The sequence below is a fragment of the Heloderma suspectum genome, chromosome 5 (assembly GCF_057233095.1).
Source record: "Heloderma suspectum isolate Gila_16-S chromosome 5, 16-S_ref, whole genome shotgun sequence".
Taxonomy (NCBI): Eukaryota; Metazoa; Chordata; class Lepidosauria; order Squamata; family Helodermatidae; genus Heloderma; species Heloderma suspectum.
The window spans coordinates 36211306-36229460 of record NC_139462.1 but is presented as its reverse complement, the minus strand read 5'-3'; the positions used below and the strand labels follow the sequence as shown (position 1 = coordinate 36229460).

Genomic DNA, 18155 nt, shown 5'->3' with positions numbered 1-18155 from the left:
ATGGACCACAGCACGCCAGGCCCCCCTGTCCTGCGCTCTTCCCCGGAGCGTGCTCAAGTTCATATTCATTGCATCCGTGATGCTATCTAGCCATCTCATCCTCTGCCGTCCCCTTCTCCTTTTGCCTTCAGTCTTTTCCAGCATCAGGGTCTTTTCCAGGGAGTTTTCTCTTCACATTAGGTGGCCAAAATATTGGAGCTTCAGCTTCATTATCTGTCCTTCCAATGAGCACTCAGGGTTGATTTCCTTTAGGATGGACTGATTTGACCTCCTTGCAGTCCAGGGGACTCGTAAGAGTCTTCTCCAGCACCACAGTTCAAAAGCATCAATTCTTCGGCGCTCAGCCTTCCTTATAGTCCAGCTCTCACAGCCATACATTACTACTGGGAAAACCATAGCTTTGATTAGACGGACCTTTGTCGGCAAGGTGATGTCTCTGCTTCTTACTATGCTGTCTAGGTTGGCCATAGCTTTCGTCCCAAGGAGCAAGCGTCTTTTAATTTCATGGCTACAGTCACCGTCTGCGGTGATCTTGGAGCCCAAGAAAGTAAAATCTGTCACTGCTGCCATTTCTTCCCCTTCTATATGCCAGGAAGTGATGGGGCCAGATGCCATGATCTTAGTTTTTTTAATGTTGAGTTTCAAACCAGCTTTTGCACTCTCCTCTTTCACCCTCAACAAGAGGCTCTTTAGATCATCTTCGCTTTCTGCCATTAGGGTGGTATCATCTGCATATCGGAGGTTGTTGATAATTCTCCCAGCAATCTTAATTCCGACCTCTGATTCATCCAACCCGGCATTTCTCATGATGTACTCTGCATATAAGTTAAATAAGCAGGGTGACAATATGCAGCCTTGTCGTACTCCTTTCCCAATTTTGAACCACTCGGTTGTTCCATGTCTGGTTCTTGCTGTTGCTTCTTGACCCTCGTACAGGTTTCTCAGGAGACAGGTAAGGTGGTCTGGTACTCCCATCACTTTCAGAATTTGCCACAGTTTGTTGTGATCCACACAATCAAAGGCTTTAGCGTAGTCAATGAAGCAGAAATAGACGTTTTTCTGGAATTCTCTTGCTTTCTCCATGATCCAGCGAATGTTGGCGATTTGATCTCTAGTTCCTCTGCCTCTTCTAAACCCAGCTTGTACTTCCGGTAGTTCTCGGTTCGCATACTGCTGAAGCCTAGCTTGTAGGATTTTGAGCATCACCTTGCTGGCATGTGAAATGAGCGCAATTGTGCGGTAGTTTGAACACTCTTTGGCGTTGCCCTTCTTTGGAATTGGAATGTAAACTGACCTTTTCCAGTCTTGTGGCCACTGTTGAGTGTTCCAGATTTGTTGGCATATTGAATGCAGCACTTTAACAGCATCATCTTTTAGAATTTTAAATAGCTCGGCTGGAATACTGTCATCTCCGCTAGCTTTGTTGTTACTAATGCTTCCTAAGGCCCACTTGACTTCACTCTCGAGGATGTCCGGCTCAAGTTCAGTGACCGCACTATCATGGCTATCAGGGACATTCAGATCTTTCCTGTATAGATCTTCTGTGTATTCTTGCCACCTCTTCTTAATCTCATCTGCTTCTGTTAGGTCCCTGCCTTCTTTGTCCTTTATCATGCCCGTCTTTGCACAAAACGTTCCCTTGAGATCTCCAATTTTCTTGAAGAGATCTCTAGTCTTTCCCATTCTGTTGTTTTCCTCGATTTCTTTGCATTGTTCATTTAAGAAGGCCTTCTTGTCTCTCCTTGCTATTCTCTGGAACTCTGCATTCAGTTGGGTATATCTTCCCCTTTCTCCCTTGCTTTTCGCTGCCCTTCTTTCGTGAGCTACTTGTAAAGCCTCATCAGACAGCCACTTGGCTTTCTTGCATTTCTTTTTCTTTGGGATGGATTGAGTTGCTGCCTCCTGAACAATGTTGCGGACCTCCGTCCATAGTTCCTCAGGCACTCTGTCTATCAGGTCTAATCCCTGAAATCTATTCCTCACCTCCACTGTATATTCATCAGGGATATGATTTAGGTCATACCTGAATGGTTTAGTGGTTTTCCTGACGTTCTTCAATTTAAGCCGAAATTTTGCAAGAAGCAGCTCATGATCTGAGCCACAGTCAGCTCCAGGTCTTGTTTTTACTGACTGTATGGAGCTTCTCCATCTTTGGCTGCAAAGGACATAATCAATCTGATTTCGATATTGACCATCTGGTGACGTCCATGTGTAGAGTCGCCTCTTGTGCTGTTGGAAAAGAGTGTTTGCTATGATCAGCATGTTCTCTTGGCAAAACTCTATTAGCTTTTGTCCTGCTTCATTTTGTACACCAAGGCCATGCCTGCCTGTTATCCCAGTGATTTCTTGACTTCCTACTTTAGCATTCCAATCCCCTATGATGAAGAGGACATCTTTTTTTGGTGTGAGTTCTAGAAGGTGTTGTAGGTCTTCATAGAACTGATCAACCTCAGCTTCTTCGGCCTCAGTGGTTGGGGCATAGACTTGAATTACTGTGATGTTGAATGGTTTGCCTTGGATTCGTACTGAGATCATTCTATCATTTTTAAGATTGTACCCCAATACTGCTTTTACCACCCTTTTGTTGACTATGAGTGCTACTCCATTTCTTCTAAGGGATTCTTGCCCACAATAGTAATGCTAGACTCCAAAGTGAGGAAAAGTCCTGAACATTCTGCATACTACCACATAACTAATATCTGTTGGCTTAGCTGTATTTTGTGGTCTGGGGTTCTAACAATAATCAACACAGCTATGCTTTCCAAATGGAGAAGAGTGTTTTTCTTGTCACAAACTCTGGAAAGAGTGATTTGTAAATATCAACAGGGTCAAGACTAAATAATTGTCAATGCTTTCTTGAGCAATAAGCAATTCCAGAACACCAAAAATCATAAAATTGTATATTTGGAAGAGTGATCCTGAGTTTTCAAATATAAACGAAAAATGACTCTCCAAATGAGGGCAAAACAGAACCATTTGCATATTGAATGTTTCATAGCAGAACTGGTAATTCAATGTACAAGTAGGCCAGTATTACTCAGTCTAAGGCTGCCTTCCCTAAGCTGGTGCCTTCCAAATGTGTTGGACTGCAATTGTTGGAATAATAGGAGTTGCAGTACAAGTCATCTGGAAGACACCAGGTTGGAGAAGGTTGAGCTAATGAGTGCATTTTAAAAAAAAGGAATAGTCTTCCTGAAAATAGTAAGATGGGAGTGTGCAGAGCCACTCCACCTGCTGTTGGGGTCATAGGATCACCATTGCTCTGGAACCAATATGCTATGTATGTTTTCAAAAATGTACAAATGTTTTCAATGCAAAATACAGCACTAGAAAGAGATTAATGAGAAATATTTCTCTATTCACTTGAGCATCACTTGGATTATATTTGCTATCCTTGCGCAGGTTTGAGGCAAAGAACTGTCTCATTTGTGAAAAAAATAGCTGAAGAAGGATAGAGCCCTTCTTTTAGGAAGCTTAAGAGGAAGGAAAGGTAAGTAAAACTATAAAAGGCACTCTTCAAAGCCCTTCAAAAAGTTCTGACGGGCTTAAAAGGAAATAAAGGACTTTCAAAATACAGCATTTTTTTAATCCTTCCATTTTGTAGGATAAATGGCTGCATGGAGCCCACTTTAGGGGCATTGTTGAGTTTTCATTTAAAGAGTTGAGACTCTACTGCAGCAATCCTATCATTTTTAACTGACAAAAATTTTAATAACAGATCCGTTTTCACTACAACAGTTTTTGCTTTCAAGTGTTTTCATTTCCTACACTGAGAGTGCTCATTTTGCCTAATCTGTGCTAAATATAGTGCTGAAACAAAATTCAGCCTGTATTACTATTATTTAATGTGACACATTTTGATAGCTCCTTTGAGTTCTTTTATTCGTCCAGAGAAGATTCAACAGACAGACAGGATCTACCTAAACTCCCTCACCCCCTCATGCTTCTTTTAAACAGATCTTGGGAATGAGTCTGGACAATGATGTGATGACACTTGTGCCACAGAGTCCAGGAACCCCTTACAATGAGATCTTCTTACTCCAGGTCTCAAAAGACTTTTATTTCAATGCCATCCCAATTCATGGTTGTTGCATGATTTTCAAGACACCAATGGAATCTTCTTTCACATATATTAAACAGAAATCTTTCCATTTAGAGACACTTATTGTATGGGTAATTGTTTTATGTTTCAGAGCAAAGTCAAATTTGAAAGACCAGGTAAGTGCGCGCTGCATTTGTCCAATGCCTTTAGTTATTTTCTTTTACGTAATCCTCCATGGAAGTGAACTAGTCCAGTACTTAAGGCTTGGTATTCTTTTACTGTAAGCAAACTAGTACTGCACATTTGGTAACTTCATACTTCAACCTCTTAAGCCCTCTTAGACAGTTGAAAAGAGTATTTTCAACTGACCACCCCTTCCTGTTTTGGAATGCTTAAGGAACTTCTGCTGACTAGATGACAGGGTTATCAACAGGTAAATGCCTTCAAATCTATTCTTGCATTCAGTCATTATCTTTCACTAATATGCAATTTACTTACACATGTCAACCGAGAGCCACCAGAGATAACAATCCTGGGGAAAATTAAACAGACTGTATAGGCCTGTGCAAGGCACACATTATGACCTTTTAACGCTAGCCAAGAAACTTTGTATTTACAGGTGGAACACATGGGGCAAAGTTGGACTTGATGGTCTTATAGGCCCCTTCCAACCCTGCTATTCTATGATTCTAGTCTATGACAGTGAAAACAGACAGCAACAATGAGAAATACAACCAACCAACAAAGCACTCCTGTTAGAAACTGATCAGAGCAATAGAAGACATTACTTGCACTATGGATTCCTGAGGTCTTAAAGGAATGTAAAACATCTGTACTGCTAATTCATGTTACATCTCAGCAAACACTGCAGCTAGATATTCAGTGTTCCGCAATAATAGGGGCAAAAGATATGTGTGACACAGGATTCATTTTGAGAAGTATTCAGATGGCACTGATACTTAACAAAAATTATGTTACTTCATACTGTACAGTAAGTGAGAGGACAGGAGAATTACAGAGGGTAGTATCCAATGTTAGTCCCATGTAGAGTAGACCCACTGAAATGAATGGGATTTGATAGTCATAAGTAACTTAAGTCTCATTAATTTCAGTGGGTATACTCTATGTAGGACTAACATTGGATACAACTCAGAGAATTTAAGGGAGAAATTGATCTCAATACACCTTTCACAACATAGTCCTATGCACGGTTATGCAAAACTGCATTCACACATAATGCTAATTCAAGATTTCTTTTAACCATGGTTTATTGAAGAGAGTCAGTCTTGCAAAGAAGCAAAATAATCACACCTTTTTCAGCCATTTCCTGGTTTGTTCTCCCTCCTCCTCTTCTACCAGTATCCAGATGTTATCCTAAACATTCTAGCCGCAATAAAGTGGTATTTTGTCTCTGTGTTTGTGTGTGTGTGTTTTGCCTGTGTCTTTGAGGAGGTATGGGGGGATCTTTTGGGGTGGCGGTGGGGGGGGGTTGTGTATAATACTGTTTGTTTGGTGTAGGGGTTGTTTTGCCTGTGTGCTTGTTTTTGATCAGGTGTTTGTTTATGGGGTTTTGGCAGGAGGTTGTGGGGTTTTTGTGGAGTGTGTGTTTTACCCATGTGTGTTTTTCTGAGCATCACCATTTTCCTTTCTCTGAAATGAGCACTTTGTTGTACTTTGTGGGATCAAATATATGGTTTGCCATTTGAAGTCAGACCTTACTTCTGCCTCGTGCTCAGGTTCCTGGGCAAGTAACTTATCTTTCCATGAAATGAGTGTTTTGTTGGAGTAGAAAACTGTAGTTTTGTGTTTTGCTCTTCCCTGAAATAGCTGTTTTTGTCTCAAATTTCTGAATATGGCCATGGGCCCAAAATGGCTGGGAACCCCTGACCTAGCTGATATTAGCTAAGTGCCTTGTGGACTTACCCAGCAACAGATTTGAGAAAACTTTTGATAATTAAAAAAGAGCCAGTAATCAATCCTTTGCATTAATCCATTGTTCCCTTTGAGAGTTTATTATTTTGTACTATGTGGGTGCAAGTCAAGTTATCTTCCTTAGAATAAAGTTGTGCTTTCAGCATATAAGCCTTGGTAGATGTTACTAAAGTACACATAGGCGCCTTAAACATTTTTCTCTCCACTCAAACCAGTATCAAAAAGCATAGGTGTTCTGGGATGGGCGGTACTCTAAATGAGGGAAGAATAGGGGTTGCTAGGAAAATGAATTTGTTGTTCAGTCGTTCAGTCGTGTCCGACTCTTCGTGACCCCATGGACCATAGCACGCCAGGCCTTCCTGTCCTGCACTCTCTCCCGGAGCGTGCTCAAGTTCATATTCATTGCATCCGTGATGCTATCTAGTCATCTCATCCTTCTCCTTTTGCCTTCAGTCTTTCCCAGCATCAGGGTCTTTTCCAGAGAGTTTTCTCTTCTCCAAAATATTGGTGGCCAAAATATTGGAGCTTCAGCTTCAGTATCTGTCCTTCCAATGAGCACTCAGGGTTGATTTCCTTTAGAATTGACTAATTCGACCTCCTTGCAGTCCAGGGGACACGTAAGAGTCTTCTCCAGCACCACAGTTCGAAAGCATCAATTCTTCGGCGCTCAGCCTTCCTTATAGTCCACCTCTCACAGCCATACATTACTACTGGGAAAACCATAGCTTTGATTAGACGGACCTTTGTCGGTAAGGTGATGTCTCTGCTTCTTACTATGCTGTCTAGGTTTGCCATAGCTTTCCTCCCAAGGAAGTAAGCGTCTTTTAATTTCATGGCTACAGTCACCGTCTGCGGTGATCTTGGAGCCCAAGAAAGTAAAATCTGTCACTGCTGCCATTTCTTCCCCTTCTATATGCCAGGAAGTGATAGGGCCATATGCCATGATCTTAGTTTTTTTAATGTTGAGTTTCAAACCAGCTTTTGCACTCTCCTCTTTCACCCTCAACAAGAGGCTCTTGAGATCCTCTTCGCTTTCTGCCATTAGGGTGGTATCGTCTGCATATCGGAGGTTGTTGATAATTCTCCCAGCAATCTTAATTCCGACCTCTGATTCATCCAACCCGGCATTTCTCATGATGTACTCTGCATATAAGTTAAATAAGCAGGGTGACAATATGCAGCCTTGTCGTACTCCTTTCCCAATTTTGAACCACTCGGTTGTTCCATGTCTGGTTCTTACTGTTGCTTCTTGACCCTTGTACAGGTTTCTCAGGAGACAGGTAAGGTGGTCTGGTACTCCCATCACTTTAAGAATTTGCCACAGTTTGTTGTGATCCACACAATCAAAGGCTTTAGCATAGTCAATGAAGCAGAAATAGACATTTTTCTGGAATTCTCTTGCTTTCTCCATGACGCAGCGAATGTTGGCGATTTGATCTCTAGTTCCTCTGCCTCTTCGAAACCCAGCTTGTACTTCCGATAGTTCTCGGTTCGCATACTGCTGAAGCCTATCTTGTAGGATTTTGAGCATCACCTTGCTGGCATGTGAAATGAGCGCAATTGTGCGGTAGTTTGAACACTCTTTGGCGTTGCCCTTCTTTGGAATTGGAATGTAAACTGACCTTTTCCAGTCTTGCGGCCATTGTTGAGTGTTCCAAATTTGTTGGCATATTGAATGCAGCATTTTAACAGCATCATCTTTTAGGATTTTAAATAGCTCAGCTGGAATACTGTCATCTCCACTAGCTTTGTTGTTAGTAATGCTTCCTAAGGCCCACTTGACTTCACTCTCGAGGATGTCCGGCTCAAGTTCAGTGGCCGCACTATCATGGCTATCAGGGACATTCAGATCTTTCCTGTATAGTTCTTCTGTGTATTCTTGCCACCTCTTCTTAATCTCATCTGCATCTGTTAGGTCCCTGCCTTCTTTGTCCTTTATCATGCCCGTCTTTGCACAAAATGTTCCCTTGAGATCTCCAATTTTCTTGAAGAGATCTCTAGTCTTTCCCATTCTGTTGTTTTCCTCGATTTCTTTGCATTGTTCATTTAAGAAGGCCTTCTTGTCTCTCCTTGCTATTCTCTGGAACTCTGCATTCAGTTGGGTATATCTTCCCCTTTCTCCCTTGCTTTTCGCTTCCCTTCTTTCCTCAGCTACATGTAAAGCCTCATCAGACAGCCACTTGGCTTTCTTGCATTTCTTTTTCTTTGGGATGGATTTCGTTGCTGCCTCCTGAACAATGTTACGGACCTCCGTCCATAGTTCCTCAGGCACTCTGTCTATCAGGTCTAATCCCTGAAATCTATTCCTCACCTCCACTGTATATTCATAAGGGATATGATTTAGGTCATACCTGAATGGTTTAGTGGTTTTCCCTACGTTCTTCAATTTAAGCCGAAATTTTGCAACAAGCAGCTCATGATCTGAGCCACAGTCAGCTCCAGGTCTTGTTTTTACTAACTGTATAGAGCTTCTCCATCTTTGGCTGCAAAGGACATAATCAATCTGATTTCGATATTGACCATCTGGTGATGTCCATGTGTAGAGTCGTCTCTTGTGCTGTTGGAAAAGAGTGTTTGCTATGATCAGCGTGTTCTCTTGGCAAAACTCTATTAGCTTTTGTCCTGCTTCATTTTGTACACCAAGGCCATGCCTGCCTATTATCCCAGTGATTTCTTGACTTCCTACTTTAGCATTCCAATCCCCTATGATGAAGAGGACATCTTTTTCTGGTGTTAGTTCTAGAAGGTGTTGTAGGTCTTCATAGAACCGATCAACCTCAGCTTCTTCGGCATCAGTGGTTGGGGCATAGACTTGTATTACTGTGATGTTGAATGGTTTGCCTTGGATTCGTACTGAGATCATTCTATCATTTTTAAGATTGTACCCCAGTACTGCTTTTCCCACCCTTTTGTTGACTATGAGTGCTACTCCATTTCTTCTAAGGGATTCTTGCCCACAATAGTAGATATGATGGTCACCTGAATTAAATTCGCCCATGCCTGTCCATTTGAGTTCACTGATTCCCAAGATGTCAATGTTCAATCTTGCCATCTCATGTTTGACCACCTCCAGCTTACCTTGATTCATTGATCTGACATTCCAGGTTCCTAAACAATATTGTTCTTTACAGCATCGGATTTTCTTTTCACCACCAGACACATCCACAGCTGAGTGTCCTTTCGGGTTTGGCCCAGCCGCTTCACTCTTTCTGGCGCTACTTGGAAATACCCTCTGCTCTTCCCCAGTAGTATATTGGACACCTTCCGACCTGAGGGGCTCATCTTCCGGCATCATAACTTTTAGCCTTGTGATATGTTCCATGGGGTTTTCTTGGCAAGAATACTGGAGTGGGTTGCCATTTCCTTCTCCAGTGGACCACATTTTGTCAGAACTCTCTGCCATGACCTGTCCGTCTTGGGTGGCCCTGCACGGCATAGCTTATGGCTTCACTGAGTTACGCAAGCCCCTTCGCCACAACAAGGCAGTGATCCATGAAGGGGAGGAAAATGAATAGCAATGAGGAATTTGGGAAAAAAGCAAGCGGTAGCAGTTTAGCAGTTTAGTTTATCCCCTTCATGGATCACTGCCTTGTTGTGGCGAAGGGGCTTGCGTAACTCAGTGAAGCCATAAGCTATGCCGTGCAGGGCCACCCAAGACGGACAGGTCATGGCAGAGAGTTCTGACAAAATGTGGTCCACTGGAGAAGGAAATGGAAACCCACTCCAGTATTCTTGCCAAGAAAACCCCATGGAACATATCACAAGGCTAAAAGAGATGACGCCGGAAGATGAGCCCCTCAGGTCGGAAGGTGTCCAATATGCTACTGGGGAAGAGCAGAGGGTATTTCCAAGTAGCGCCAGAAAGAGTGAAGCGGCTGGGCCAAACCCGAAAGGACACTCAGCTGTGGATGTGTCTGGTGGTGAAAAGAAAATCCGATGCTGTAAAGAACAATATTGTTTAGGAACCTGGAATGTCAGATCAATGAATCAAGGTAAGCTGGAGGTGGTCAAACATGAGATGGCAAGATTGAACATCGACATCTTGGGAATCAGCGAACTAAAATGGACAGGCATGGGTGAATTTAATTCAGGTGACCATCATATCTACTATTGTGGGCAAGAATCCCTTAGAAGAAATGGAGTAGCACTCATAGTCAACAAAAGGGTGGGAAAAGCAGTACTGGGGTACAATCTTAAAAATGATAGAATGATCTCAGTACGAATCCAAGGCAAACCATTCAACATCACAGTAATTCAAGTCTATGCCCCAACCACTGAGGCCGAAGAAGCTGAGGTTGATCGGTTCTATGAAGACCTACAACACCTTCTAGAACTAACACCAAAAAAAGATGTCCTCTTCATCATAGGGGATTGGAATGCTAAAGTAGGAAGTCAAGAAATCACCGGGATAACAGGCAGGCATGGCCTTGGTGTACAAAATGAAGCAGGACAAAAGCTAATAGAGTTTTGCCAAGAGAACATGCTGATCATTGCAAACACTCTTTTCCAACAGCACAAGAGGCGACTCTACACATGGACATCACCAGATGGTCAATATCGAAATCAGATTGATTATGTCCTTTGCAGCCAAAGATGGAGAAGCTCCATACAGTCAGTAAAAACAAGACCTGGAGCTGACTGTGGCTCAGATCATGAGCTGCTTCTTGCAAAATTTCGGCTTAATTGAAGAACGTCGGGAAAACCACTAAACCGTTCAGGTATGACCTAAATCATATCCCTGATGAATATACAGTGGAGGTGAGGAATAGATTTCAGGGATTAGACCTGATAGACAGAGTGCCTGAGGAACTATGGACGGAGGTCCGTAACATTGTTCAGGAGGCAGCAACGAAATCCATCCCAAAGAAAAAGAAATGCAAGAAAGCCAAGTGGCTGTCTGATGAGGGTTTACAAGTAGCTCACGAAAGAAGGGAAGCGAAAAGCAAGGGAGAAAGGGGAAGATATACCCAACTGAATGCAGAGTTCCAGAGAATAGCAAGGAGAGACAAGAAGGCCTTCTTAAATGAACAATGCAAAGAAATTGAGGAAAACAACAGAATGGGAAAGACTAGAGATCTCTTCAAGAAAATTGGAGATCTCAAGGGAACGTTTTGTGCAAAGACGGGCATGATAAAGGACAAAGAAGGCAGGGACCTAACAGAAGCAGATGAGATTAAGAAGAGGTGGCAAGAATACACAGAAGAACTATACAGGAAAGATCTTAATGTCCCTGATAGCCATGATAGTGTGGTCACTGAACTTGAGCCGGACATCCTCGAGAGTGAAGTCAAGTGGGCCTTAGGAAGCATTAGTAACAACAAAGCTAGCGGAGATGACAGTATTCCAGCCAAGCTATTTAAAATCCTAAAAGATGATGCTGTTAAAGTGCTGCATTCAATATGCCAATAAATCTGGAACACTCAACAGTGGCCACAAGACTGGAAAAGGTCAGTTTACATTCCAATTCCAAAGAAGGGCAACGCCAAAGAGTGTTCAAACTACCGCACCATTGCGCTCATTTCACATGCCAGCAAGGTGATGCTCAAAATCCTACAAGCTAGGCTTCAGCAGTATGCGAACCGAGAACTATCGGAAGTACAAGCTGGGTTTAGACGAGGCAGAGGAACTAGAGATCAAATCGCCAACATTCGCTGCATCATGGAGAAAGCAAGAGAATTCCAGAAAAACGTCTATTTCTGCTTCATTGACTACGCTAAAGCCTTTGATTGTGTGGATCACAACAAACTGTGGCAAATTCTGAAAGTGATGGGAGTACCAGACCACCTTACCTGTCTCCTGAGAAACTTGTACGAGGGTCAAGAAGCAACAGTAAGAACCAGACATGGAACAACCGAGTGGTTCAAAATTGGGAAAGGAGTACGACAAGGCTGCATATTGTCACCCTGCTTATTTAACTTATATGCAGAGTACATCATGAGAAATGCCGGGTTGGATGAATCAGAGGTCGGAATTAAGATTGCTGGGAGAATTATCAACAACCTCCGATATGCAGACGATACCACCCTAATGGCAGAAAGCGAAGAGGATCTCAAGAGCCTCTTGTTGAGGGTGAAAGAGGAGAGTGCAAAAGCTGGTTTGAAACTCAACATTAAAAAAACTAAGATCATGGCATCTGGCCCCATCACTTCCTGGCATATAGAAGGGGAAGAAATGGAAGCAGTGACAGATTTTACTTTCTTGGGCTCCAAGATCACCGCAGACGGTGACTGTAGCCATGAAATTAAAAGACGCTTGCTCCTTGGGAGGAAAGCTATGGCCAACCTAGACAGCATAGTAAGAAGCAGAGACATCACCTTGCCGACAAAGGTCCGTCTAATCAAAGCTATGGTTTTCCCAGTAGTAACGTATGGCTGTGAGAGCTGGACTATAAGGAAGGCTGAGCGCCGAAGAATTGATGCTTTCGAACTGTGGTGCTGGAGAAGACTCTTACGAGTCCCCTGGACTGCAAGGAGGTCAAATCAGTCCATCCTAAAGGAAATCAACCCTGAGTGCTCATTGGAAGGACAGATAATGAAGCTGAAGCTCCAGTATTTTGGCCACCTAATGCGAAGAGAAAAATCCCTGGAAAAGACCCTGATGCTGGGAAAGACTGAAGGCAAAAGGAGAAGGGGACGGCAGAGGATGAGATGGCTAGATAGCATCACGGATGCAATGAATATGAACTTGAGCACACTCCGGGAGAGAGTGCAGGACAGGAAGGCCTGGCGTGCTATGGTCCATGGGGTCACGAAGAGTCGGACACGACTGAACGACTGAACAACAACAAGCAGTTTAGCCTGAGGAGTGGTTCCTTTTTCAGCTGCTTTTGCCTTGCAGCTCTGTGGTTTGGCAAGAAGCTTTGGTGGGGCACAAAAACAAACTAGGAATAAGCCAGGATTCTGGATTCAGCCATAATGACAAACCACACTTAAAGCAAGCCATGGCTTCAAATTGGGGTTTGTTGCCTGGGGAAGGTTCAGATCTTCAAACAAACCAAAATTAGGCTAAATAAAGCCTGACTTAGTGTATGTGCAAACCACTTCGGTGTTTAATGGGTCTTTCTCCCAGGTAATGGTGCACAGGATTGCAGCCTTAATCTGTTATCTTCTTAACCCTAAATATCTAAGTATGGATTCATGTATTAAAATAATACACTGAGGTCTGTGTTTTCTGAATACACTGTGCTTCCACTGATGCCACACCCGAAGATGCAATTTCCAGTAACATAATTCCATGAATGCTTTTTGACAGCACAGTATCCTCTGTGATTGGCATTTGCACACACTTGGGGGAGTGGTGAGAGGAGAACCAAAAGAACAAAAAAGCAGCATTTAGTATGATAAATTAGCACACAAATCTATTCCAGGTGACCCTTCACAGATATTTTGATTATTAATATTATCTAAAACTATCCTTCTAATTATATCTTGATAATTTTCATGAAGAAAGACCAGATTGCCGTAACAGCTTTTAATATATTTGACAATTCATGTATCTCCTGTCAGAGTCTCTTTCTCAATGCTGAAAATGTCTGCTTCTTGAAAGTATTTTCTAATGATCTTGCATGACAAATCCTTTATCGACTGTGACACATTCCCCTAAGCACCCTCCATATTTTAATGGAGATATGAGCAATGACCAATTGAAGGGAATATATTAAAATACGTGAATACAATACTAATATCACCAAGAATAGTTGTGATCCACAGTTAAGCAACCACCCCAGAAATGGTCAATCTCCAAAAAGGAAATGTTGAAAATTCCAAGTTATTTTTTAACATGACGTAATTTTTCACACATGGTGAGGAGAAAACACACACACACATACTTGAGGTTCTAGGGGCCATGACAGTAGCAAATCAAAACAATATTTACCTCTATAAAATAATCTGTATCTCTATGCTTTCTGTCAAGGTAGTTAAGATAAGTTAGGGTGCAATCCTATTCAGATAGGCATCTGCCTCCGAACTTGGAGACGACTGCCTATCCAGTGCAGGGCAGGAGAAGCACGGAGGGGATTGTTCCCTCCGCGCTTCTCCTGCTCTGCATTTGTGGCTAGACAGCTGATTGTGACTGTCTAGCTGCAGGAAGGCTGAGCGGGGGAGGAGGCTGCTGTACAACACACTGAATGTGTCGTACAGGCATTTCCGCCTTCCCTGCCCCGGAACGCCCCTCTTCGGCTGCTCCATGCTCCTCTTGTGAGCGTGGAGGATGGGGCTGTTCTGTACTGCCTTCAAGGCAGTGCGGAAGTGCAGGGAGGTCAGTTCTCCAGGAACCGACCTTGGAGTGCGGGCTCCAAGGTCAGTTCCCAGAAAACCAGATATCCTATGGCCGTCTAGCCACTGTCTAGCAGCCATAGGACTGCTCTCTTATTAAAGGAAATATGAGAGCATAAGAACTGCCATACTTGCCATACTCCACATCCAGTTAGCACAGCATTCTAAGTCTTCAATAATGGCAAATACTCTAAGGAAGATCACAAGCAGGGCAAGATGGTGATCGCTATCCATCTTTTTCCCCAGACGTGTGGAAACTATTTATCTCTCTCTCTCTCTCTCTCTTCTGAACAATTAGAAGTTCCATTACTAACTATTATGACTAATACGCATATACCTAATCCTTAAACAATAATGTATGGTGCAATCCTATGCATGTTTAGACAAAAAAGTTTTACAGCTCCCGGCATTCTCCAGCGAGCCACGTTGGGAGTTATAAGACTTTTTTTCTTTCTAAACATGCATAGGATTGCACCCTTAGTTTATAATGGTAGCTGTCAAATCATCCTTTGGCAATAAACATATGATTTCAATAGAAAGAGCAAAACAAAGCCAAAATCCTACCTTTTCCTGGGTTAACTGCTGCTGGTAGACTGTCCCAATCTAGGACCCAGCTAGGGCAAGGATGAGGGGAAAATTTTGCTTCAATACCATTTTCCTGCATTTAACAGGAGGAAATAGCAATTCTGAAATTAGCTAGAAATGCCTAAAAGCTACTGATTCATATACTGCAGGTCAATATGAACGCTTTGTATTTCACTAGCATAGAAAGAATGTCCCAATGTCAGGGACAGTTATATTTGTTTAATAGTACATGTCCATTACAGAGGTATCTTGTCACAGTTTCTATATCTATCAAATCACATTTCCTAGAGAAGCCAAAGCCTGTGAGACTACAGGGATAAAAAAGTTATGGGTCATCAGAGGACTGGCAAACTGAGGGACCAGATAGGTTTCGGGTGAACTAGCTCACAATGCGAGTTGCCATAGCTCACTGGCTACAACAGGAGCCAAGAAGTCTCCTGATAAAATCTGGGTGGAGCCCTTAATTCACTCTGCATAGTTCGGCAAGCTGGTGAAAATGCCACTGATGGAGAAATTAATTTTTTTTGCTATTACAGAAAGCTAGAATTCAAGTAATGATGAGTTCTGATTCTAAAGTGAAACAGAAATATTAATTTAAAAAATAAGTTCAATATTTTAGGACAGACACCATAAACATTGTTAATTTTTCCTATAGAAAGTGACTGAAACATTCACATATCTTGTCTAATAAACTCTAATAAAATGCTCTTTATTCAAATTTGCAACATCCTAAATAGAGGCAAAATGTTTTCATGGTTAATATATGTAATCAGTAATGTAACTATTAATCTACCATTAATTTTGTCATGGCTGGCCTTGGTCCACCTATAAAATGAATATCTTCATGTTCTTCTTCTGGCTCATCAGAAACTGTGCAGATACTCTGCAGGTGTTCATCTGGTAAAGAGAATGATCCTGCATACTTGAAAAATTGCATATTGCATTTGACAGCAGCTCGCTTTATTCCAGGTACTTCCTGAACTCTCTGGTACCAACGGGATATCAAAGGCAACTGTAACATGTTCTCCTGGTATTTCTTGCTGAAAGCCTTCAAGGAAGAATATAAAATTCTGCATTACAATGACAGTTTATGAAACAACTTGATGTACACAAAGTGCGAAATGAGTATGTCTTCTTTGTCTTACTATATTCATTTCCTGGTGGATGCACCCAGGGATGAATTGACTTTCTTGACACATTTTCCCACATTTTGTACTATTGGTATTGAGTGATTTAGGCAGCCCCAAACTCCAGACCAAAACTGGGAGCTTGCCCCAGAAGCTATTCCTAAATTAATCTCGACAACTCCAAAGAGTGACTGAACAGCCAGATAGTTTTAAGTTTTTTAAAAAACACACACACAAAGCTATTTATTTATTCATAATAATTATACCCCTTTTTGTCTCCTCTATTGGAGACTCAATTAGGCTATATTTTAGCTCTATGCTATGTCAAGACCCAGGGTGCAGGTAGCCTTCCATGGTAGAGCGATTTTAGCCTTGCAGAAAAGTGTGGGTGGTGCCATACATCCCTTCCCCAAACATCCAATAGCTAGCGCATATGCACAAGCCTCAAACCACTGGTACTATTCTTGCAGTAGAAGCTAACATGTTTCATTAACTAGGGGAGTGTTGGAGAAGGGCCAGGTAGGCCCAACGGACTTATTATTTATAACTACCATGCTTATGCATGCTGGCCTATCACTCCCGCTGCAAGTGGGAGTGGCAAACCACAGACCTTCTGTCCATTGTTTGTTTATCATTACATGCGAACTGGGAACTCTGGGTTGTCTATCCCCAGACAAGCCATAGTCATAAGCCATGGTTTGTTGCTGGCTTATGCACACAGAGTATTGACCATGGCCTATGTCTGATATCAGCATAGCTTTTCCATAGTAAAACCACAACCTGCACATTACAGGTTTAAATGTAGCAAGGTCCCAATCCAGCTCAAGTTATTCATGAAAACAGGTGGGGCAGACATTAGTCACAACAACTACTACTAATGTAAGTTGAATTGCGGACCAAGTAGAACACTGTTTTGGCCTAAAGCTGACTAAGACTTTGTCCATGACTGAAACTGCGTTAGTCCTGCAACTGGAAGCAAAAAGGAGTCTAGTTAAAGAACCCCTGCATCCCAGTGCTTTTATTGGGGAAAGGATGAAGCAAACTGAGGCATTTGAGCAAAAGCATGTAGAAGTTTCCCGCCATATGCAGACTGGTATTTATTCAAGTTAAAAGCTGTTACTCTGATGCTTAATGATGCCCCATCTTCTGGCCTTCGCTTGCTGCTCTGCAATGCCAGGTCTGTTAGCCAGAAAACCTCCCTCATCCATGACATGATCCTGGATGAGGGTGCAGACCTGGCATGTATTACGGAGACCTGGCTGGCCGAGGCTGCTGCTCCAACCCTTGCAGCCATGTGTCCAGCTGGATTTTCATATGCACAGCAGCCGAGAGCTGGGGATCGGGGAGGGGAAGTGGCTGTTATCTACCGAGAGTCCTTGGTCTTCACCAGACCCCCTCTCCAGGAGACCAAGGTTGCTGAGTGCATGTTCGGGTTGGGCCCGAAGGGCAGTCTGGGGATTCTGCTCGTGTACCGTCCACCCCGCTGCACGACTGACTCCCTGGCCGAGGTGCTTGAGGTGGTCTCTGATGTGCGTGTACAGTCCCCTAACTTATTGGTGTTGGGGGACTTCAACGTACATTCGGAGGCCATCCTCACAGGAGCACCTCGGGACTTCATGGAGACCATGGCCTCCTGGGAGCTGCACCATATTCTAACTGGGCCCACCCATGTAGCTGGTCATGCACTAGACCTTGTGTTTGTTTCTGGAGAAGCGGGAGTGATCTGGAAGTCGGGGGTATATCCACCACCCCCTTGTCATGGTCAGATCACTATCTGGTGACGTTGGACTTCTCGGTTCCACAACCCCTCCGCAGGGGTGGAGGACCCATTAAAATGGTCCGCCCCAGGCGTCTTATGGATCCAAATGGATTTCTGAACACGCTTGGGAATTCTCTGGGGCACGCCAACGGCCACTCGGTCGAGTCCCTGGTGGGTGGCTGGAATGCCGCAATCACTGGGGCATTAGATCAGGTGGCTCTGAAACGCCCTCTCCCCCTGAACAGGGCTCGGACTGCACCATGGTTCAATCCGCGGTTACGAGCTCTGAAACAGGAGGTGAGACGGCTAGAGCGCCGGTGGCGGAAGTCTCGCTCCAAAGACGATCAGACACGGGCTAGAGCTGTATCTTCAGCCTATCACGTGGCGGTGAAGGCAGCAAAAAAGGAATATTATGCTGCCTCCATCGCGTCTGC

The 18155-nt window shown here is 43.2% G+C and overlaps 1 protein-coding gene across 17 annotated transcripts in view; it reads right to left on the bottom strand.

Moving 5' to 3' along the window:
- GSTCD (glutathione S-transferase C-terminal domain containing) overlaps positions 1 to 18155 on the bottom strand; it is a 90382-nt gene that overhangs the window by 52834 nt on the left and 19393 nt on the right. For all 17 annotated transcript variants that reach the window (XR_014792021.1, XR_014792022.1, XR_014792020.1 and 14 more), the window contains 2 exons: positions 15629 to 15883; positions 14815 to 14908 (listed from right to left, as the gene is read on the bottom strand). Coding sequence is in view for 12 of the 17 variants with exons in the window: in XM_084855771.1 (XP_084711897.1) it covers positions 14815 to 14908; positions 15629 to 15883 (349 nt within the window). In the remaining 5 variants the exon portion in view is untranslated. The remainder of the gene's footprint in view (positions 1 to 14814; positions 14909 to 15628; positions 15884 to 18155) is intronic.